This window comes from Pan paniscus, chromosome 14, assembly GCF_029289425.2.
Source record: "Pan paniscus chromosome 14, NHGRI_mPanPan1-v2.0_pri, whole genome shotgun sequence".
NCBI classification, from domain to species: domain Eukaryota; kingdom Metazoa; phylum Chordata; class Mammalia; order Primates; family Hominidae; genus Pan; species Pan paniscus.
Window position 1 is genome coordinate 99,048,591 of NC_073263.2, and position 22,948 is coordinate 99,071,538.

The 22,948-nt window shown below is 42.7% G+C and overlaps 1 protein-coding gene across 5 annotated transcripts in view; it reads right to left on the bottom strand.

Moving 5' to 3' along the window:
• Positions 1-200: 200 nt before the first annotated feature.
• LOC117975644 (uncharacterized) overlaps positions 201-22,948 on the bottom strand; it is a 401,045-nt gene continuing 378,297 nt past the window's right edge. The window contains exons 1-4 of one of the 5 annotated variants that reach the window (XM_034936870.3): positions 16,186-16,266; positions 15,754-15,994; positions 2,214-2,524; positions 201-903 (exon numbers count right to left, since the gene is read on the bottom strand). In XM_034936870.3, coding sequence (XP_034792761.1) covers positions 305-903; positions 2,214-2,436 — 822 coding nt within the window. In that variant the 5' untranslated portion in view covers positions 2,437-2,524; positions 15,754-15,994; positions 16,186-16,266 and the 3' untranslated portion in view covers positions 201-304. Of the gene's footprint in view, positions 3,658-15,753; positions 15,995-16,185; positions 16,267-22,948 lie in introns of those variants that run through there. The other 4 variants (XM_063595841.1, XM_034936871.3, XR_010109640.1 and 1 more) reach the window with 4 other exon arrangements.

The window sequence follows — 22,948 nt, forward strand, 5'->3', positions numbered from 1 at the left end:
TCCTACTCAGTCCAGTGAGTGTGGATTTCTTCAGTGAGAAATAATGCAAGTCCAGCTTGGGTCTTGCTGGGGATAAAGAACTGACAGGCCTGTTTTTTTCTTGCTTACAGTAGGATAAAAGACATAGATAGAACAGAAAACATGCCTGCTACTTTCCCTCCAAAAGGGCTCTCTAGTGAATCAGTTCATAAGCTAAGGCATTTGGGCTATGACGTGAAGCCCCCTCTATTTTCAAGATTTTCCAGGTTCCTCAATCCAACCCCTTCTGTCCTCTCCAGGTCTGCTGGAAATGCTAGATCATCCCCTAAGCAGGCAGATGCAGGACTCCTTTGGAAAGATACACTCTGGCCAGCCCCTGGTACAGTAGATCCAGATGGCAGCGCATACCCAAAGACTCTGTAGACTCATAACTTATAACCTTGTCATGACCCCCCAAAGCCTGGAAACAAATTTTGTTCATAAGGAATGTGGAAGAAAAAAAGATGACAAATAGAAGCTGTTTATTATCTTTCACTCCCAAGGCCCTACTACAATTATAGAGGGAAAAAATTGCAAAGGCGTAAACAACAAAAACAAAAAATAAAACAGGCGATATCAAGGGCCACGTTTTTTTCATGTTTTTCAAATGCAAAGTAGATGGGGATTGATTTAGGGATTGATTTAGCAAAGGAGAAGAGGCTGCTGCTGTTGAGAGCAGATACTGGTGAGAGGAGAGCCCATTCACCCTGCCCAAGTGGAGGCCTGGAGGGAGAAGACACATGGCAGAGGAGGGAGGCTTTGGAGGCAGCATGAGGTTGGGTTGAGAGTTTCCATCCAGGAATCCAGGAATGAGCAATGGAGCAGCCCGGCACCAACTTTGCAGGCTGCAGGAGGCTGATTTCTGGCCCTCTCCTGAAGGCCAATCTAGAGCAAATGGTTTGAAAATATTATAATTACATGAAATTGAAGAATAAACTCCCTGATGATTCAGGTGATTAAACACTAGAGTAGGCTTTCAGATAATTCACAGGCCTGAAGTTAGAATCTTATTCCAGTGTTCTTTGCGGCATCCTTTTTGGAAACAGATGATTGGACTAGGTTCATTCATTCATTCATTTGACAAACAAAAAAAAGAAAGGCATCAGATACCAAATCCACTTCATATCTGTGATGCCTGAAGGATTAGGGGGCATTAGGAACAGTGAGTACTGGACAGTGAACAATTATCTGATTATAAACCATTAAATACCAAGATCCACAATATTTATTTATTGTCTTTCATTTGCCCAGAGTGAAGCGAAATAAAGAGAAGGAGAAGTCCGTGATGTATTTATTGTGTGTAGTTTGAGCTTGTCTCTGATAGGGAACTAAAGAAATCAACGTAAAGGAATTAAATGATAACCAATAAAATTATTCAATGCAAGTAGCATTCCTGCAACCTGTTTCTCAGGGACAATCATGACAAGCTAAATACCCTACACTTTATTCAGTTCATCCACCATTTCTCACAGGTGTCAATTTATGATGTCACCACTTATTCTTCCACCGTTGAGTTCCTCTGGCCCACCCAAGTCAGAATTCCACCCCCACCTCCTGATCACAAACTTTTCTGACAAAAGTCATCATGCCATTATTCTCTCAATTGCCAAATGCAAGGAACTTTTCTGAGCCTGTGTATTACTCCATTCTCACATTGCTATAAAGATACTACCTGAGACTGAGCAATTTATAAAGAAAAGAGATTTAACTGACTCAGTTCCCCATGGCTGGGGAGATGTCAGGAAACTTACAATCATGGCAGAAGGGGAAGAGACATGTCTTACATGATGGCAGGCGACAGAGACAGCGTGCAAGAGCAGGGAAAACTGCCTTATAAAACCATCGGATCTCATGAGAACTCACTCACTACCACGAGAACAGCATGAGGAAACCACCTCCATGATCCAATAACCTCCCACTGGATCCCTCCCTTGATACGTGGGAATCCTGGGGATTACAATTCAAGATGAGATTTGGGTGGGGACACAGCCAAACCATATCAGTCTCTCTCTCCTTTACTCTCTCTGTCTTTCTCTGATACATTAATCAGCCCTGATGTCTCTATGGCATAGGGTCATGTTGACAACATGCTTTACCCTGACATTCTCCCATAGGTTAACACTTGTTGGATCTACTCTTCTGGCCCATCCTATAATGCTGGTCCTCCTTAGCTTCTTGATCTTCTTAGGCCATACCTTCATCGAGTTCCATGGTTTTGTTCCAATCCATGTGCCAACGGCATACGGATATGGCTGTGCACTGGGGCAATGCTTTTCTGCTGCACCCTGGGCCCATGTATCCAACACCTCGATGTCTCCTCTGGATCGTGCACAGGAGGCCATGTGGTATACAGGGAAAGAGCAGGGATTCTGGACGCAGGCTGTCTGTGTTCAAAATTGGCCGGGCATGGTGGCACATGCCCGTAATCCCAGGAGAGGCAGGAGAATCGCTTGAACACAGGACGCAGAGGAGGAGGTGAGCCAAGATCGTGCCATTGCACTCCAGCCTGTGCAACAAGAGTGAAACTCTGTCTCAAAAAAAAAAAAAACCATTAAAAAAACCCACACTGCCATTTTCCTGACTGTGAAATATCAGGCAAATTACTTAACCTCTCTGGGTTTCAGTTTCCTCTTCTGGGAACTTGAAATTAAAATGTTACCTATTCCAACTAGTTGTTAGGTGCAATTATTATATGTAAATTATATGTAAAGTGCTGAGACCAGCTCATGGCACATGGTATACATAAAATGTAAGCTATTGTTTTTGTTATGATTATTTCAGACAAGGGATTTGAAAACAAATTTATTTTCTCTTTATTCTTATTTACCATGGTAACATCATTTGTCTGCTCGTCTTCTAACTCAGAAATATGAAAGTCATTCTTCACTCCTCTCTCTTTGGAGTCATTAGATACAATTGATTATACTTCCCCCATTTCTTCTATCAGCCTGCTTCATAGACTCTGTTTATGCTCTCCCCATCTGGTCTGGAATACTGCAATAGATTCTTAACTAGTTGTGTCTTCTATTTTTTCTCTCCCTTTAAAAATCACCCTTTGCAATGAAAACCCAGTAGTAGTAAAAAAAAAAAAAAGAAAAGAAAATGACGATGGCAATGATGATAATACTAATACCTTGTTTTTAGACATTATTCTCATTTCATCCTTACAACAAATCGATGACGTAGACACGCTTACTATATTGTCTTATAAAACTGAGAAAACTTAGGCTTTGAGAGGCTAAGAAACTTGCCCAAAGCACAGAGCTGAGACCTGACAGGTCTAGAATATCAATGCCAGCTGTCTGATCCCAGAACCTGCACTCCCAACCTCTGCTAACTGCAGGCCCATTCCTTCCAGCCATTCTCCAGTTACTGATTTCCTGCAGATGAAACTGTGCTTTCCACAGGGCCCTTTGTCAACTGATCCAGGAAAACTGCTCCAGATTCACATTGTAATCATATCTTCATAATCCTCACTTTGCATGTTACTCTTCAGCAATACCATACTGCATATGGTTCCCAAACACTTCATGGTGTTTTTCTCCTTCATGACTTCACAAAAGTTCTTTTCTGTTTCTCTATTTGTTAACCCTGAAAATAACTACCGAGAAAATGTAACTTATATGTCACCTCTCTGGCCCTCTGATAGGCAAGCATTCCCACCTTTCTTCCATGCTTCTTTCATTAATGCATTCTATTTTTACTGGTGTATATACTACCTTTATCTACGTTAGTAGACTAAGAGCTTTCGGAGGGTGAGGACTGTGTTCTCATTGTTTTCCTGGCACAGTCTTAAAAAATATTTGTTGAATTAAATTTATTTCAAAATAGTTGGCCTGTGTGTAGACACAGACCATGCTCAGATGGTATCTCTATTAGTCCTTCTCTTCTTACCCTTATCACACTGACCATTTAGGGCCTAAGCATCCTTCCCTGAGAGGACACTCATCTTCCGTCTTCATGTTCTGCTCTCTAATCACCATTTTTGGTGATAACCTCTCCTACCAACCATGGCTCCATCCTGTCATTTGATAATCTCAATCCCTTTTCTGCATGGAATGAGGCTGAAGCCCACAAATAAGCCAATGGGAGACTTGGCCTGTGGCCTCTATCATACTGCAGAAAGGCCTGGGAGGCCCAGCTGGGGCCAAGGCACCCAGGACTCATGGCTAGCTATTGGATCAGACATGAGTAGAGTCTACCAGGCAGGTAGATACAAAAGGTGTTCAGAAGAGAACTTGTCCAGGCACATGGATTTGGAGTTACAAGCATTCAGATTGTAATGGAAGAAGCCAAGGAGGAAAAGAGCTTAACAAGGGGCAAGAGTCCTTAAAGAAGACTGAGCCAGGGTGGCTGGTGCAGTAGGGAACCAACAAGAAGAATAAGGAAAAAGGTCATTAGGCAGAAGTAATATCCTAATTGAACAAAAGGAGAACCAAATTCTTAGTCACCAACGTGGGGGATTCATATGTTTCTTATGTCTCAACATTCTAATGTGATTGCTAGTAACAGAGCTATTGTGACTCATAACAGATGACCCAACAAATATCATCATTCTGGTCACAATGAAATAAACTGAAAGAAGTCTTTTTGCCTTATCTATACATTACATGATAACCTTTGACATTCATTATTAGCAATCAATATTCTGTGTTGAGGAAGCTGAGGAGGAAATGAACAAAAAAATTTTAAAAACCCTCAGCCCCTGTATTAGCGTTCTCTAGAAGGACGGAACTAAGGGAATATATATATGAGTTTCTTAAGGATTAACTCACATGATCACGAGGTCCCACAACAGGCCATCTACAGGCTGAGGAGCAAGGAGAGCCAGACCGAGTTCCAAAACTGAACTTGGAGTCTGATGTTTGAGGACAGGAAGCACCCAGCATAGGAGAAAGATGTAGGCTCGGAGTCTAGGCCAGTCTCTCTTTACACATTTTTCTGCCTGCTTATATTCTGGCCACGCTGACAGTTGATTAGATGGTGCCCACCCAGATTAAGGGTGGGTCTGCCTTTCCCAGCCCACTGACTCAAATGTTAATCTCCTTTGGCGACACTCTCACAGACACACCCAAGATCAATGCTTTGTATTCTTCAATCCAATCAAGTTGACACTCAGCATTAACCATCACAGCCCCTGAATTCTGCCCTTTTCTACCGCCTGCTGGTAGATTGCACTCTCTGTGCAGGGCCTTTAAATATTCTTTATTTTCTTTTACAGACTTGCAGGATTCCAGCTCAAGCCCTTCACACTCCACAATATTCCCCACTCAGTCAGCATTCTCAGTGTAGGTAAACGATACACTCAGGCAGCTATTGCAACTCTTCCAATGAGATGATGTTTTCAGATGTGTATGCACACTACATAAGGGTTTGAAATGCAAGTTGTCAATGGTCATGTAAACGGTAATTTTAATTGTGCAAAAATTTTGGAAAGCAACTTGACAATGTATAGTCAAAGACTTTAAGATGATCATACACTTTTTCTGAGTAACTCCACTTTTAGGACTCACGTTAATCATGTTAATAATCGGAAACAATGGAAACAGGCTTAAATCACGAAGACCTTCATCACAGAATTATTCATAATACTTAACGACAACAAAACCTTAATGTCTAAAATAGGAGAATAGCTAAGTCAAGTATAGTATCTACTACCCATGTTAATAAGGGGGTATTATGGAGCCATAACAAATTGTGTTTCACGTCAGTTCAATTCAACAAACATGTATGGACTGCTTTAAATCTCTAGCACCACCCTAGCAGCTCAAGGCCTACCGTTGAGTGTTAAATTAAGTTTAGCCTACAGCTGCCTCCTTACATATTTTAAATCTGGCCTAAAGCTTTCTCTGTACATAGTAAACTGTAACTTAACTGATTGTGTAAACAGGCTATAAATTTACTTGTGTGCCAATCACCAAGTTAGGGCCAACCAAAGGCAGCCAACTGTTGAAACTGGGTTCACATAAGGCAAATGTGAAACTGTTTACAATCTGGCTGTTTCTGTACCTGACTTCTGTTTTCTGTAAGTCACTTTCCTTTTTCTGTCCATAAATCTTCAACCATGTGGTAGCACTGGAGTCTCTCAGAGCCTACTCTGGTTCAGGGGGCTTCCCGATTCATGAATCATTCTTTGCTCAATTGAACTCTGTTAAATTTAATTTGGCTTAAGATTTTTCTTTTAACATCAGACAAATATAAAAGAATATTTGAAATAGAATGGAAGTGCTACAAGAGCATAGGGGTGACTCGGCTACCCCAGGAAGGGAAAATGGGGGAGAGGAGATGAGAACGAGTACCAAGGAACACTCAGATTGTAACTGCTGGTAGCATCCTAATTTTGTTATTTCCCTTAAACCAATAAGATTAATGCAGCAAATGGTTTATTGGGGAAAATCCAGTGTGCATAGAAAGGCTTCTAATTGATTTCTGAAATAAACAATGATTAAGATGAAATCTAGGGATGAGGAGGAGTTAGCAACAGAACAGGAGTGGGATTGGGAAGAGCATTCAAGGTAGAAGGACTGACCTGTGCAAAGACACAGAAGTGGATAAGAAAATGAGATGTCAGGGGCACCATAATTAGTCAAAATGGTTGGAGCACAGAGTTTCACACAGTGTCAATGTCAAGAGCCTGAAGATGGAGGTGCACAGGGCCTAAAGCTTCCTGAAAGATATATGGAGCCTGGATTTCATTTTGAGGATTAACGGGAAAGCACTGGAAGTGTTTGTGTGAGGAACTGACCTGCATAAGTTGTTTCTGGTAATAGAGGAGGAGCAGCTTTAGGGAAAAAAAATGATGAGCGTGGTTTTGGCCATGTTGAGTAGAATCCACCAGACATGTAGACACAGGAGGTGTTCAGAAGAGAGTTCGGCCAGACACAAGGATTTGGAGTTAGAAGCATTCCCATTGTAATGGAGGCCAAGAGGCAAATAAGCTTAAGTGGTGGCCAGAGTCCTCAAAGGACACTGAGCCAGGGTGGCTGGAGCAGCAGGACAAACAGGAAGAGTGTGGCATTGCAAAACACAGGAAAATGTATGTTTCAAGAAGTGGGTGACTGTGCTGAGAGTTACTACGGGATCAAGTAAGATAAGGACTTAAGACATTCTAAGGAAATTACCAGCAAGAACATCCATGAGCCAAGCAAGAGGAGTTTTGGCAGAATGTTGAAAACAGAAGCCAAATAGCAAAATAGCAGAGTACCGTGGCATGTGGATGTCATGGAAGCAGAGGGGAGAACGCTAAGGCAGCCATGAAAAAAAAAAACAAAACAAAAAAATACTGTCCTGTCAATGGGGGAATTCTACTGTACTTTTTTTTTCCTTTCAGATTGACAATGCTGGTATTCAGTGATTGGGTGCTGATGGAAATGATCTATTAAGGAAAGTGGAGGGTTAAGGGTCAAGGCGAGAGAAGAGAGAAGCCATAATTGATATAATGAGGTTCTTTGGGGTGCTGGAAAGGAAAGGGATGCAGAAACTTAGTTGGAGAAAGGATCTCTGTATTGGAATTTTACTCTGAAGGAAACAATGGGGTGGATGGAGAGCATGTAGTTTGTAGGTCTGGAATTTGGAAGCTGGGGATAAATCTGTCTGGTGGCTTTTATTTCCAATAAGAGGTAGAAGTCATAGGCATCTGCCAAGAGTGTGTAAGAGGAGGTGGGGAAGGAGATTGAGGGAAAAAGAGAAGGTTTGCAGTTGCTGTTTTGCAAATTGGATTAATTAGGACCAGAGGAGAAGGCAGAGTCGCCCAAATCATGATGTCCATCAGTATAGTTATGTGACTTTTTCCCAGCAGAGCCAACTATTTCTCAGTTTTTCACTCTGAAATATGCATATTTAAGCAAATTCAATGAACTTTATTCCAAGTACCCAAATGCAACTTTTGAAGGATTTACCATAGGGAAATCCAAGCTCTCCAGGAAACTTCATTTCTTGTTTTCCTAGATGGTGCAGAAGCATGGTAGAAGCTCTGGTAGGAAAAAGAAGGGCATAGCAGGGAAAAAAAAGTCCAGTACATCACAATCAGTTTACATTCATTAAACATTATATAATGCTTTTTCAGTTCAAAAGGTATTGTAAAATATATTAATTCACCCCATCCTCCCAACAATTTGCTCAAAGTCAAAAACCAAGAGGGACCATGTTAAGACCAGGCTATCCTCCAGATTTTCCGAACTTAGAGTACCTCTCTTTTTAGGATTCCATAGGCCCCTCTGTTGACATGGTAACTGTAGGAAGAATGTATAGCATCTGACCCAAGGATTATTCTACAGTGAAGGTCCAGGATCCTTCCTTATAGATACTTGCAAGCCTATTCTAAACACATACACACACCTTGTGTTCAACAACAATAACTAAAGGCAAGTGCTCTGTGGTTGATTTGCAGACTCAATTGACTGTTTGGCTCAATGTCAAGAAGAAGAAAATTGTTTCCTGCCTTTTCTAGGATAAGTGATTTCTTGACCTAGAGAGTTATAGTAATAGGAAACATATATGTTACAAAGAACCTATGCCCAGTTAAACAACCCTTTTCAGCAAGCTGTCAGCTGGTATGAGTCACTTACATAGGTTTACTACAAGCCCTCTTACTCCCCTTATGAGTGAGTAACATCCTTAATCACTTTCTGAATTTTATCACAAGATACTCATTTTTGTTGAGTAGTTGGAATTTCTCGTACTACCATGAGGAAACTGAGGCTTCCAATCCAAGATGAGGTCATTGGTTGATTGTTGTCTTATCTTCCATAGTTTTTGTCATTATTGCCATTGTTGTCATTGCAGTTATCATCATCATCATCATCATTTCCCATGATTACTACCAAAATGCAGAGACTATTTTGAAGCAATATCTCTGTCTTCCTTGAGGATAAGTGTTAGATATATTGGAACTTCACAAGCATTTAATATTTGATGCCTAGCAGCTACATGGAAGAAACTCAAATATACATGCTTTGTTTCCATTACAAATTTTTTTTTTTGAAGCAGGCATAGGTTTTAGAGTCAGGCAGACATAAAGTCAAATTCTAGTTACGTAACTTACTGGTTGTATGAACTCATTTAAGTTACTTAATCTCTTTGAGCCTTGGTGTTCCCTTGTAAAACAGGGAAAATATCTCCTTTTCAGAGTTTTGAGAGGATTAAAAGATATACTGTAAGTGAAGCACATAATAGACATTTGATATTGGTTTCCAGCCCTCCTCCTCTTGAACCGGTTTCCCACTTCCTAGAATTATAAGTAGTCCTCCACAAAATCTTACTTACAAATTAAAATATTTGCTGAGAAAAATAACTTTGCAGGTGTCAATGTTATTTTTATTTTGTCCTGTGAAGACATGACAGGACCAGACAATCTTTCCCCAAAGCCTAATTAGAGTTTCTCCATTACTATATTTGTGTTTGTTTTTGCTTCCTTTGTTCAAATTAGGTTTTTAGGCAACCAAAATGAAACGCTCACCAAAAGTCATCCTTTGTAGCAGTAGCGACACAAATTACATTGTTCTCTAGGGTTTAAAACGCCCAGCCATTAAATTTAACTATGTGAGCTTGGCAAATCGTTTCAAAAGCAAAGCAGCTGTTTCCCTTTTGCTCCTTTTTTTAAGCCTTGCTCAACGACTTAAAGATGTACACACTCCCATCGTAGACCCAGGGAAAACCCATGAAGTACTGTGAATTCCAGCATGAAGGCTACAATAATAAAAAGAGAATGAGGTGCTGAATTTTATTTTTGAGCAATTACGTGGTTTCTAGTTGTTAAACAATATAGTGCTTACAATGTGTCAGGCACTATTCCAAGTACTTTATGAATAATAATTTGTTTAATCCTCATAAGGTACGTGCTATTATTATTCCCACTTTGCAGATGGAGACTCCGGCATAGAACATTTAACAGCTTGCTCAAGATCGTCCATCTCCTAATGGGCAGAGCTAGGTTCTGCATTCAGACAGCCTGGCTCCACGATCCAAGTTTTAAGTAGGTTCTTCCACCTCTCATTGACTTATTCTATTTATTTCATTTATTTCTCATCATTTACTTTATTTCTAATCATTTATGTTGTGTCCCTCCACTGTTTCTGCTCATCACTGCAAAGTCTTTGTTTTCATTACCCCCTTGTGACTACCTCTCTGCGCCAACAAAGATGCCATCCCCTAAGTGGTCACCATCATTGGAGCTGCCCACAGGTGTGCCTCTCCATAGGGTAGGGGAACCAGTAGGAAATTCGACTCCAGTCACTAATTCACAAGATGGCCTGCAGCTCAGATTAAGGGCAGGGTAGCTACCACTGGAAGAGGCTTGGCAAAGAGACCACAGCCACGAGCCCATTTTGTGCCTTTCACAGTGATCATCTTCTCAGGTCTCTGTGCTGAGTCCTTTCTCCCTGTGACTCTCAACTCTCAAATTTGTTCAATGTATAAATGAATATGGGAATCTGTCACTACTGCTCCTGGCCAGCACAGGGCCCTTGGGTGAATTAGAAGTTATCCTCGGGCACCTGGCTAGTGACAGTGTATGGATGTGGTCTGTGGGCAAAGAGGACTCACTTTGGGTCAAGAATAACTTCAGAGATCACCTAGTGGTCCAAGCCCAATCACTAGTTCCTTTAAGTGCAATAGTTCAATCCAACAAAACACTGCCTGAGCATCTTCTGAAGACCAGGAAGTATGCTAAGTACAGGGGAGATGAAGAGAATTGTGGAAGGCCACCTATAATAAATCAATGACAGAGTTATGCCTGGTCCCTTAGAGTCAAGAAAGGAGGGTCACCATTCTCAGTGGGGTCTTTCTTAGAGAGGGTACCTGAGCATACTGCTTGGAACATTGTACGTACTTAATAAATAGAGTGAAAAATGAATGCATGTCTTAAAGAGCAAGCATTAATGAGACATAAAAGAAGAAATATATTCCAGACAAAGAGAATAGCACAGGAGAAGCCCAGAGACAAGAAACAGCTTTGTGTCTCTGGGGAATTTCAGTTCAAATCCCAAGGAAGGAAATGGCAGGAGTTGGAGTGAGAGTCAGGAGAAAAATCTTATTCCAGTGTAAGTGTAAGAGGCTGGAGCTTCATCCAGCAAGTCAGTGCTTCTCCAACTCCAGTATGTATACAAATGTAAACAAATTACTTCAAGATCTGATTGTGATTCAGGAGGTCTGGGCTAGGACCTGAGTTTCTCTGGCTCCAGCAAGCTCTCAGGTGACGCTGTTGCAGCTGGTCCATGGACCATACATTGAGTGGTAAGACATCAGGAGCTAATGAAAAGCACTGATGGATTCCAGAAAGAAAAGTGACATGTGTTTGGCCCCTGATAGTTAAGAAACATTTAAAAATAAGAACAGTGAAGTATATGAGGATATGAACAATGATTAAAGTTTACTCTATTTCACAAAGGTAATGAAACAAGCATTCACTGAGCACCGTCCACATTCTGGTCACTGCACTAGGCACATGACAAACATTATCTCTTCTAATAATAGAAACTAAAGCCATAGCCCAAACTGTACCACTTTTAACTCAATGACCAGTATAAACAAACAACTCGTTTGTGTAATCTTTAAATAGAATTAACCATATTGAAATTAACTATCAACCAGGAATATTTAGAGTTGTATATATCTGTGTAGATTGTGTTTTATAACAACAGAATAGTATTTTTCTCTTGGATCATTAGTCCAGGCACATTTTTAAAGTTGATGAAGCCACTGCTCACCTATTTGGTGTTCGTTATTGGGTAAGAAATCAGCTTAAACTTGTACACTTGGTCACCACCCCACAACTACCAACTCCTGAAATAGGCCTAGATTTCTCATTTTAAATTCAAAATGAACACTTTGCTTCCTGTCTAGTCAGCCTTGGATGTTTCTGGCTACTGACACCACCTAAAGCTTGGTTATTTGGAACTATTATTTTCAGAGAGAGAAAGACAGCTAGAGCAGAAAGGAATAAAAGAAGAGAAGAGTCAAGTGGAGAAGGTCGGCTGAGCTGCCTGGTCCCTGTTCCCACGGAGACCGCCGAAATAGATCCAGGCTGCGTCCTGCTGGATGGGTTCCTCCTGTGCTTACCGTGCTCCCCTTGTCAACCTGGCCCACTCATCAGTTCCTCCCAACTTGTTTACACTGGGGACAAGGGCTGCATGGGTACAGCAAAGGAAATTAAAACTGAGGTAGCACGAAAGAAAAAATAGAAATGCATGAAAGGAGATCAGACGCAGTGTTGCTGACTCCTTTCTATGGAAACCAAGCATTTCCCCAGAAGAGTTCAAAAGGTTTATAAACACAAGCCTGTGGATCTTCTGGAAGGTGGATGTCACCTCTGTGCTATTATACTCTGTAGCATAAAGAGGGCTTGACAGAGGAAGGGAGGAGGGGAATAACAGGTTCTTGGGCATTGGGCAGACAGAGGTTCCTATCTCAGAGTTGTCACTGACACATGTGCCTTGGCATTTGAACATAACTAAACATTGGATCTCTTTCTCCATCTTTAATTTAAGGTGATATCGTGGAAGATACGTTTGATCTTTGCCTTTGCTGCATCTTTTCCTTGCCTCTTCTGGTTACAGCATCCCTCATTTCCCTTTGTTGGGTAAAGCCTACCCCCATTTCACACAATCTTTGGGAGGACTGTCAATCAAAGTATTCTAAGGGCTAAGAGTGACTCAGGCCAGGACAATCAAGATACCACCCCCACCCCACCACCCCATCATTTGTAGGACTGAGCCAGGGTCCAAAAGCCACTGGAGACTGCCTGAACAAATTGTTCATTTGTTCCTGCTCATAAAACCCCCCAAAATTGCTTTGGTTCTTGTTCTTCCTTGCAGCCTGTATGTTTAACTGTCCCCCTCCTTGCAAGCCTAACAAATTCCAAATTCCTTTTTTGGTAAAATTAACTAGTGTTGGTTTCTGTTGCTTGCCACAAAGAACGCTAAATGATGCAAATACTTGACCTCTTAGGGCTGCTGTGAGGATTAGCAATAACAAATGCAGTTCTAGGTTTAAAGTAAAGGCTCAATATCTGCTCCAAAGAATGACTACTAGGGAATAACTTAAGGTTATAGCTCTAACAATCAATCCAAGGAAATTCACAAAGCTAATGAGTCTGTGCCACAGGGTGTTAAGCAATAGGGTGCCCCTTCCACAGCTCCTTCTATGGTCTAATTAACCAAGAGGTGTTGCACATTTCCAAGATCAAAAGCACCTTCCCCTACTGGCCTGCCATCCTTTCTGCAATTCCCATCATTCCTGTCATTTGTCAAGTTTTATCATAAAGAAACACTTAAAACACTTAAATGTGGTGCTTCCTTGAACCAGTACGTTATTGGCGTGTGTGTGTATGTGTGTATGTGTGTCTGTAAATGCTTATGTGTTACTTTCCCTAAATGCAGAGAACACATGTTTGACCAATTTGGAGAGAAGTTCAAACTCACTAGGCCTAGTATGTTACTTGTGATCAAGGTTTACAACCATAAGCATTTAAGAAATTCTGTGTTTTTAAAAAAATTTTTACTTTATTGTGTAGAACAGTTTTAGGTTCACAGCAAAACTGGACAGAAAGTACAAAGTATTTATTTGTCTGTCTGTTTCTTTGAGAGAGGATTTTGGTCTGTTACCCAGGCTGGAGTGCAATGGTGCAATCATGGCTCACTACAGCTTCTACCTCCTGGGTTCAAGTGATCCTTCTGCCTCAGCCTCCTAAGTAGCTGGAACTACAGGTGTGCACCACCATGCCCAGCTAATTTTTAAAATTTTTTGTAGACATGGCGGTCTTGCCATTGAGAGGTGACAGCCTGCTGGCAGCCCTCACAGCCCTCGCTCACTCTCGGTGCCTCCTCGGCCTCGGCGCCCACTCTGGCTGCGCTTGAGGAGCCCTTCAGCCCACCGCTGCACCATGGGAGCCCTTCTCTGGGCTGGCCAAGGCCGGAGTCAGCTCCCTCGGCTTGCGGGGAGGTGTGGAGGGAGAGGCGCGAGCAGGAACCTGGGCTACACGCGGCGCCTGCGGGCCAGCTGGAGTTCCCAGTCGGCGTGGGCTTGGCGGGCCCCGCACTCGGAGTGGCCAGCTGGCCCTGCCGGCCCGGGGCAGTGAAGGGCTTACCACCCAGGCCAGCTGCTGCAGAGGGTGCGCCAGGTGCCCCAGCAGTGCTGGCCCACCAGCGCTGTGCTCGATTTCTTGCCGATCCATAACTGCCTCCCCTGGGGGCAAGGCTCGGGACCTGCAGCCCTCCATGCCTGAGCCTCCCCCAGCCCTCGCCCTGCCGTGGGATCCTGCGCCTCCCGGGCCTCCCCCAGGAGCACCACCCCCTGCTCCACGGCGCCCAGTCCCATCGACTGCCCAAGGGCTGAGGATTGCGGGCACAGGGCGCGGGACTGGCGGGCAACTCCACCTGCGGCCCCCATGCGGGATCCACTGGGTGATGCCAGCTGGGATCCTGAGTCTGGTGGGGACTTGGAGAATCTTTATGTCTAGCTAGGGGATAGTAAATACACCAATCAGCACCCTGTGTCTACCTCAGGGTTTGTGAATGCACCAATCGACACTGTATCTAGCTACTCTGGTGGGGACTTCAAGAACCTTTGTGTCCACACTCTGTATCTAGCTAATCTGGGGAGGTGGAGAACTTTTGTGTCTAGCTCAGGGATTGTAAATGCACCAATCAGCACCCTGTCAAAACGGACCAATCAGCTCTCTGTAAAACAGACCAATCAGCTCTCTGTAAAATGGACCAATCAGCAGGATGTGGGTGAGGCCAGATAAGAGAATAAAAGCAGGCTTCCCGAGCCAGCAGTGGCAACCAGCTGGGGTCCCCTTCCACACTGTGGAAGCTTTGTTCTACTGCTCACTCTTTGGGTCCACACTGTCTTTATGAGCTATAACACTCACCGCAAAGGTCTGCAGCTTCACTCCTGAAGCCAGCGAGACCACGAACCCACCAGGAGGAACGAACAACTCCAGGCACGCTGCCTTAAGAGCTGTAACACTCACCACGAAGGTGTCTGCAGCTTCACTCTTGAGCCAGCGAGACCACGAACCCACCAGGAGGAACGAACAACTCCAGGCACGTTGCCTTAAGAGCTATAACACTCACCGCGAAAGTCTGCAGCTTCACTCTTGAGCCAGCGAGACCACGAACCCACCGGGAGGAATGAACAACTCCAGGCACGCTGCCTTAAGAGCTATAACACTCACCGCGAAGGTCTGCAGCTTCACTCTTAAGCCAGCGAGACCACAAACCCACCAGAAGGAAGAAACTCCCAACACATCCAAACATCAGAAGGAACAAAGTCCGAACACGCCGCCTTTAAGAACTGTAACAATTCACTGCGAGGGTCCACGGCTTCATTCTTGAAGTCAGTGAGACCAAAAACTCACCAATTCCGGACACACCATGTTGCCCAGGCTGGTCTCAACCTTCTGGCCTCAGGTGATCCTCCCAGCTCAGCTTCCCAAAGTGCTGAGATTACAGGCCTGAGCCACCACTTCCAGCCAACGTGTGTACATTTTAACTATTTTATTATGACTTCAATTTTTTCTTTGTGATTAAACATAATTATGCAGTCCTATAAAACCTTAAAACAATATACTCTATTGAACATAGAAGGAAATAACCAGGATATTTTCTTGATAAAAGGTGATGCTTGCCTCACGACGTGGAAACCTGTAACCCACCCCTGAAAAGCTTTATGTTCCCTCCGAGTGAAGCAGCAGTCTCAGCCTCTTGCTCTGAGAACTGCCTGTTTATTACTTACTTGTTAGATTTCAGAAGCACACATCCTCAAGGCCATATGCAAAGGACTCTGTCTCGTTGGTCGTGAGCATCCTTCTAACCTTGTAATAGCCGCAACAGTGGAGCGTCAAGGGCAGCAGGAAACAATAAGGCAGGGGAGAGACGCAATCGAGGAGCTTCTCCGTGTTCTGTCTGGATGCCACTTAGCAGAATATCCCTCAGAGCAGCCTTCCATGGAACTAAGGCATCTTTTTGTTTTCCTTCTAGAAGAAAATAAAGATAATTTCATCCAGAAATCAGAAAAACAGTGCAGAAAAGGAAGCTGAAATTTTAGGTTCCTGTTGTAAATCACAGCTTATTGTAGGGCAGGCACTTAAGATATGGTGCCTCCACCCACACCAGAGATCTGCTGCATGTTCACCATGCACCAGGTTTACCAGCCCTGAGCGTTAACCTCTACAATGCGAGTAGTCCCACTGGTATCATTTTCCAGCTGAGGAAACTGAGGTTCAGAAACTCATCAAGCAAATGGCAGAGCTAATATTTGAACATCAGAGCCCAAGCCTTTCTTATTAGGTATCTTAGTCCAGGCTGCTCTAACACAATACTGTAATGGGTGACTTACACAACAGACCTTAATTTCTCACAGTTGTGTGGGCTGGGCAATCCAAGATTGAGGTGCTGCCAGACTGGGTTCCTGGTGAGGGCTCTCTCCCTGGCTTGTATCTTACTGTGTGTTCACCTGGTCCTTCCTTGGTGACAAATTGTAGAGGAGATAGCAGACATATACAACTAAAGAGGGTAGCCAAGCTTTTAAATTTTTTTTTAAAAGTCATCTCTCTAGACAGAATATACATATGTGGTTTTGTAGCTATTTTTTACTAGAGATTATAAACAAAGGCAGCTGTAAAGCAATGAATTCTCAATTCACTATAAAAGTTTTGGAAGCACCATTTTATGCTAGGGGAAGTCCTAGGCACTTGAGTTCCTGTCCCCAGGGAGGTTTGCAAGCAAAATATAGACAATTAAAATATAGTTGTATAATAAAGATATTAATAAAATACAAATCACCATTTCTTTTGTGGGGGTGAAGGTGGAATGGGTGCTATATGGAAATATTTTTACATATTATAAAATGCCTCATTAAGAGCCTGTCTTTTCCTGCACCTTGTCTTCTACTTCCTGCTCAAAAGTAGCATATGAACTTCCTATTTCTGCCAGCAAGTCAGGTGAGAAGAGAAAATGAGTTTATGAAAGTAGGCATGTGTCAGTGCTCTCTGAAAAAGACTTGTCTGTATGCTGCATCAGCACACACTATCATCAAAAAGCAAAGCAAAGCAGGATCGATTTTATTTTAGTGTCTGCGATTTTAAGGACAACAGAAAAACAACAAAAACCTCACATGTATTATATCATGGAAGTCTGCCAACCCTCTACCAACAATACTATTCTCATTTTACAGATGCTGAATCTGAGCATCAGAGAAGTTAAGGCACTCGATAAAGACTTCAATGATTTTTCCAGATAATACAGGGGAAGAATTGGAACTTAAAGCCAGGTCTTCTGTCTCCAAATCTCATGACCTTTAGAGCATGTTTGAAGGAGAAAGTTCACACATTTTCATTTGAGATACCTACTACTCTTTCTAAAACTAAATGCAGAGTCTCAGCTGCTTCTATGAGCCGGTAAGGGTGCTGTCGTGGCTTTGTGACATGTCAGCTTGGCTAGGCTGAGCTTCATTTCCCAGAAATCCCTCCCTGTATGTTTCTGGTTTGGGTGGGTCATAAGAAACATTCTTTGGGAGACTTGGAGGCAGAAGGGGAGGAGTAGCCATTCTGTAGGTCACACAGATTGTTACTGATCTGCTGACTCGCCTCACTGCTCTGACGCAGCAGCTGAGGCTGCAGCTCTTCTCCCTGCTCATGGATCCTTTTTCTATGATGCCTGGTCCAGATATGTGTTTAGTTCCCAGGGTCCTGGGTTTTGCAGGATATCCTTGACACTATGGTCCAAGTCATCAAAAATGGCATAGATTTTGGTCCATCGGCATGGGACTCATGCTGTGAGTTCTAACTTGTTCTTGATCCCTGTTTACATCCATCTTCACTTTCTGACATGTGGACTTTAAGCTCCAGTGCCAAAGGCAAAGGCTACAGCCATCCAGAGGCTGCTTAAGCAGTGCCCATGATTGTAGAAGGTCAAATCCCTGTAACAAACTCAGATAGACAGATCATAGAGAGAGGACAGATGGGTAGATAAGACAGAGAGAGTTAAGAGGCTGAATTGTATCTCCCCACAATTCACATGTTGAAGCCCTAGACCCTGGTACCTTAGAATCTGACTCTATTCGGAGACCAGTCCTTTAAAGAGCTGATTAAGTTACAATGAGCCTGTCAGTATTCAATCTGACAGATGTCCTTAAAAGAAAAACATACAGCTGACCCTTGAACGACACAAGTTTGAACTGTGCAGGTCCACTTACACATTTTTTCAATAAAAATTACAATGAGTGTGTCTGTCTCTCCTGCTTCCCCTTCCACCTCTGCTACCCTTGAGACAGCAAAACCAATTCCTCCTCCTCCTCAGCCTACTCAATGAGAAGATAATGAGGACGATAATCCACTTACACTTAATGCATAGTAAATATATTTTCTCTTCCTTTATTATCTTAATAACATTTTCTTTTCTCTTATTTTATTGTAAGAATACAGTATAAAACACATATAACATATAAAATATGTGTTAATTGAATGTTTATGTTATTGGTAAGGCTTCTCGGTCAACAGTAGACTATTAGTAATTAAGTTTTGGGGGAGTCAAAAGTAATACATGAATTTTCAACTGTGCAGGGAGGTCAGTGCTCCTAACCCCCACATTGTTCAAGAGTCAACTGTATCAGGAAATACAGAGAGAGGCACAATGAGAAGGTGGCCATCTGCAGCCAGGAAGAAAGGCCTCAGGAGAAACCAAACCTGCCGACACCCTGATTTCAGACTTTCGGCCTCCAGAACTTCAGGAAAATAAACTTATGTTCTTTAAGCCATTTAGTGTGCAGTACTTTGTTATGGCAGCCCTAGCAAGCTAAGAAAGTAAGGAAAGCAAGGAAAGAAGGAAGGAAGGGAGGGAGGGAAAGAGAGAGAGAAAGAAAAGGAGGAAGGAAGGAAGGGAGGGAGGAAGGAAGGAAGGAAAGAAGGCAGGCAGGCATACATACATGTGTATATATTAGTGTTCTTCAGAGAAACAACAAATAGGGTGTGTGTGTGTGTGTCTGTATTATGTATCTATGTGTAGACATACAGAGAGAGATTTATTTTAAGGAAGCAGTTAATACAGTTGAGGTGGGGCTTTGGTGCTGGCAAGTCTGAAATCTGTAGGACAGGCCAGCAGGTTGGAAATTCCAGCAAGAGTTGATGTTGCAGTTTTGAGTCTGGAGGCAGAAGTCCTTCCTCTTTGGGGGACCTCAATCTTTTCTCTTAAGACCTTCAAGTAATTGAAGAGCTCCCCACTCACCTGATGGAGGGCAATCTGCTTTACTCAAAGTCTCCTGATTTGAATCCTAATCAAATCTAAAAAATACCTTCGCTGCAATATCCAGACAGATGCTTCACCAAACAACTGGGCATCATAGCCTAACTAATTTTGACACATAAAATTCACCATCACTGTGTGTGTGCATCCTAGTGGTTCTGCTTGTCTGATTGAACCCTGAAAGATTGATATAGGTGTCCTCATCTTATTTTTAAAAATCTGCAAAGTTTCTGCATGCTCTCCTTTGATAATTACTGCTATTCCTCACTCCATTAAAATAACATCCAACAGCTGAGAGAAAATGCAGTGCTTGTGTTTACTGCCCTGATAGGCCCCAAGCCTATCTGCTGGGGGCCAAGATAGGAGCTCCCCACAGGTCCTCACATTTAAAATAGTGGTTCTCAAACTTTAGTGTGAGGCTAGGCTAAGCTCCATCAGAGCCCCCGAGGAGTCTGTTAAAACACAGATTTCTGGGTCCCACTCCAAGAGTTACTGATTCCATAGGTTATATGGTTTGGCTCTGTGTACCCACCCAAATCTCATGTCAAATTGTAATCTCCATGCTTTGAAGGAGGGACCTGGTGGGAGATGACTGGATCATAGGGGCAGTTTCCCCCATGCTGTTCTCATGATAGTGAAGGAGCTCCATGAGATCTGATAGTTTCCCCAGCTCTCTCTCTCCTGCTGCCTGTGAAAAAAGGTGCCTGCTTCCCCTTTGCCTTCTGTCATGATTGTAAGTTTCCTGAGGCCTCTCCAGCCATGCAGAACTGTGAGTCAATTACAACTCCTTTCTTTATAAATTACTCAGTCTCAGGCAGTTCTTTATAGGAGTCTTAGAATGGACTAATAGAGTAGGATTGGGGTAGAGCCTGAGATTTTACATTTTCTAGCGAGTTTTCAGATTATATCTATGCTACTGGTTTTGGGACCACACTTTGAGAACCACTTCTCTAGGATACCTCAAAGCCTGGGTCAGTGAACTTTAGCACTGCTGTCAGAACAAATGCTAAGGAATCAAACCTTAGGTAAAAGGAATACTAATGTTCCACCTTGATTTGGAAACACTCTTAACTCCCACTCTGAAAACATATATTTTATAAATCTCCTAGGTATATGCCCAAGAGAAACAAGCATGTTTTGTCTACCAAAATACATGTACAAGAATGTCCATAGCAGATTTTTTCACAGTACCCTAAAACTGCAAACATAAATATCCATTAACCGAAGAATAGATATATAAAATGTTGTGTCAGAAATAAAGAATGATTTTGTATTATATGTAGCATCATGAACAAATCACATATATTCTGTTGAGCAAAATAAGCCAGACATAATAGTATACACTGTACAAGTCCACTTAATAGTCACAACAAGCAAAACTAATTGATGTGGTGGCGACAGGATTAACTGGGATGGAGACGGGGGACCCAGTGCGGATGCTGGAAACGTCCCTGATCTGATTCTGAGTTTTGGTTACCTAGGGTGAGATTTGAGTACTTCCTGCAAGTCACAGCTAAGCTATTTTATTTATTTTATTTTTTGAGATGGAGTCTCGCTCTGTCACCCAGGCTGGAGTGCAGTGGCGCAATCTTGGCTCACAGTAACCTCCACCTCCCGGGTTCAAGCAATTCTCCTGTCTCAGCCTCATGAGTAGCTGAGACTACAGGCACATGCCAGTACGCCTGGCTAATTTTTGTATTTTTAGTAAAGATGAGGTTTCACCATATTGGTCAGGCTTGTCTTGAACTCCTGACCTCAGGTGATCCGCCCGCCTCAGCCTCCCAAAGTGCTGGGATTACAGGCATGAGCCACTGCGCCCGGCCTGTAGCTAAGTTGGACCTCACAGGACTGACTTTTCCATTAGGCAAGGGAAGCTCAGTACACAGGGTCCACATGGGTCCCATGTAGAGGCCCATGAAAATGTTTTAATTTCTTCTAAAACCAGCAGAAAAATCTGTAATCTAGCCTGGATTATATTGTCTTTAAGCCAACAGTCATAAGATACAATTTTTAATATTTGTTATGGAGGAATGGACCTCTAATGGCGAAAGCGTCTACAATCCACAAAAGTCATAAGGCAGCCCTGAGACCACATTTAAAAGCACAGATATGCACATTTTTTCTGAATAGACATAGTTGTAGAAAGCATTTAGGATTATTTTGTCACCCAACCTGTTGTAGTCTTTAACAGCTTTCATTCCCTACAAAGAAGTTCTGAAAGGCGAAATGATTCCACACATCTGTGTCAGATACAAGGAAGACAGAAAGCCAAGAGACAGGACGGGCTTCCTCTACTTGAATGTCATTTAAACAGAAAGAGAGGGTAGGTCTGAGATCCACTGGACTGAAGGAGTTCTGATGTAGGTCTTCCTGGAGAGGAAACTTCAGGAACACTAGAAAGATGGAGGCATGATGCGTCTGCCACCTTGCTCTGTAGCCCCAGCCAGCGGTGATGACAAAAGGATGTAAGAGGCCAGAGAGGTTCCTGGGTCAGCTTTGCAGCTTTGCTCCAGGCTTTTCTTTAACTTTTATTTTAGGTTTGGGGTACATGTGCGGGGTTTGTTATATAGGTAAACTCATGTCACACGGGTTTGTTGTACAGATTATGTCATCACCCAGGTACTAAGCCTAGTACTCAATAGTCATTTTTTTCTGATCCTCTCTCTCCTCCCACCCTCCACCCTCAAGTAGGTCCCAGCATCTGTTGTTCCCCTCTTTGTGTCCATGTGTTCTCATCATTTAGTTCCCACTTATAAGTGAGAACATGCAGTATTTGGTTTTCTGTTCCTACGTTAGTTTGCTAAGGATAATGGTCTCCAGCTCCATTCATGTTGCTCTAAAGAACACGATCTCATTCTTTTTTTCTGAGCCACTCTTTGCACTTCCCATTCACTGGATTGGGAGGTTGGAGGGACCGAAGGGAGAAGCCTAAGGGAAGACCTCTGTGCTTTACAGACCTGATCCACCACTCAGAAGTGGGCCCTCACTGAACATTCACCAGTGCCCCGCCCAGTGCTCTACTCTGTGGGCACACAGAGATTTATAAGACCCGTCGGAGTCCCTTTCCTTGGAAGACTATAATTCAGTGGTGGAGTGGTGTACACAGGGGAGGGATCAAATGCTAAACTGGGGTTACTGGACAAATGCTTTGGGAAGAGACAGATCAAAGCAGGTTCCCTGCTAGATAGGATCTAGTTTCCTAGCTCTAAATTGGGGCCAGAGTTTATTCACTTTTTTGAATGAACCAAATTAGTGCTCTTTTCTTCCTTTAAATAACCTTCATATTGCTATATCACAGAATATTTTATTAGTGCTGTGGGGTTTGGGTTTCAATTAAAAATCCTCTGTCCCCAAGGACATGAATCCTTTTCTAATAACACTGAAGATTAAAGACAGTTAGAAGCTAAAGTACAGTTGGTCTATACAATTGAAAATAGCCTTGGAGAGCAAGTATGCACTTTTTAAAACCTAAGTGCATTGTTACAGAAAAGTTATTATTTGTTTGGAAAAAAAATAAGAAAAATCATTGTCATGCCATAGCAACCAGACTGGTAAGTAATACAGAACAGGCTGAACTGATAAAAATATCTGTGAAAATGTCAAGATTGATGAAATATTCTAAAAATAATTTTAACAAAATAGTGAACAAAATTAAATTGGCCTAATTTTCCATACATGCCATCTCATGT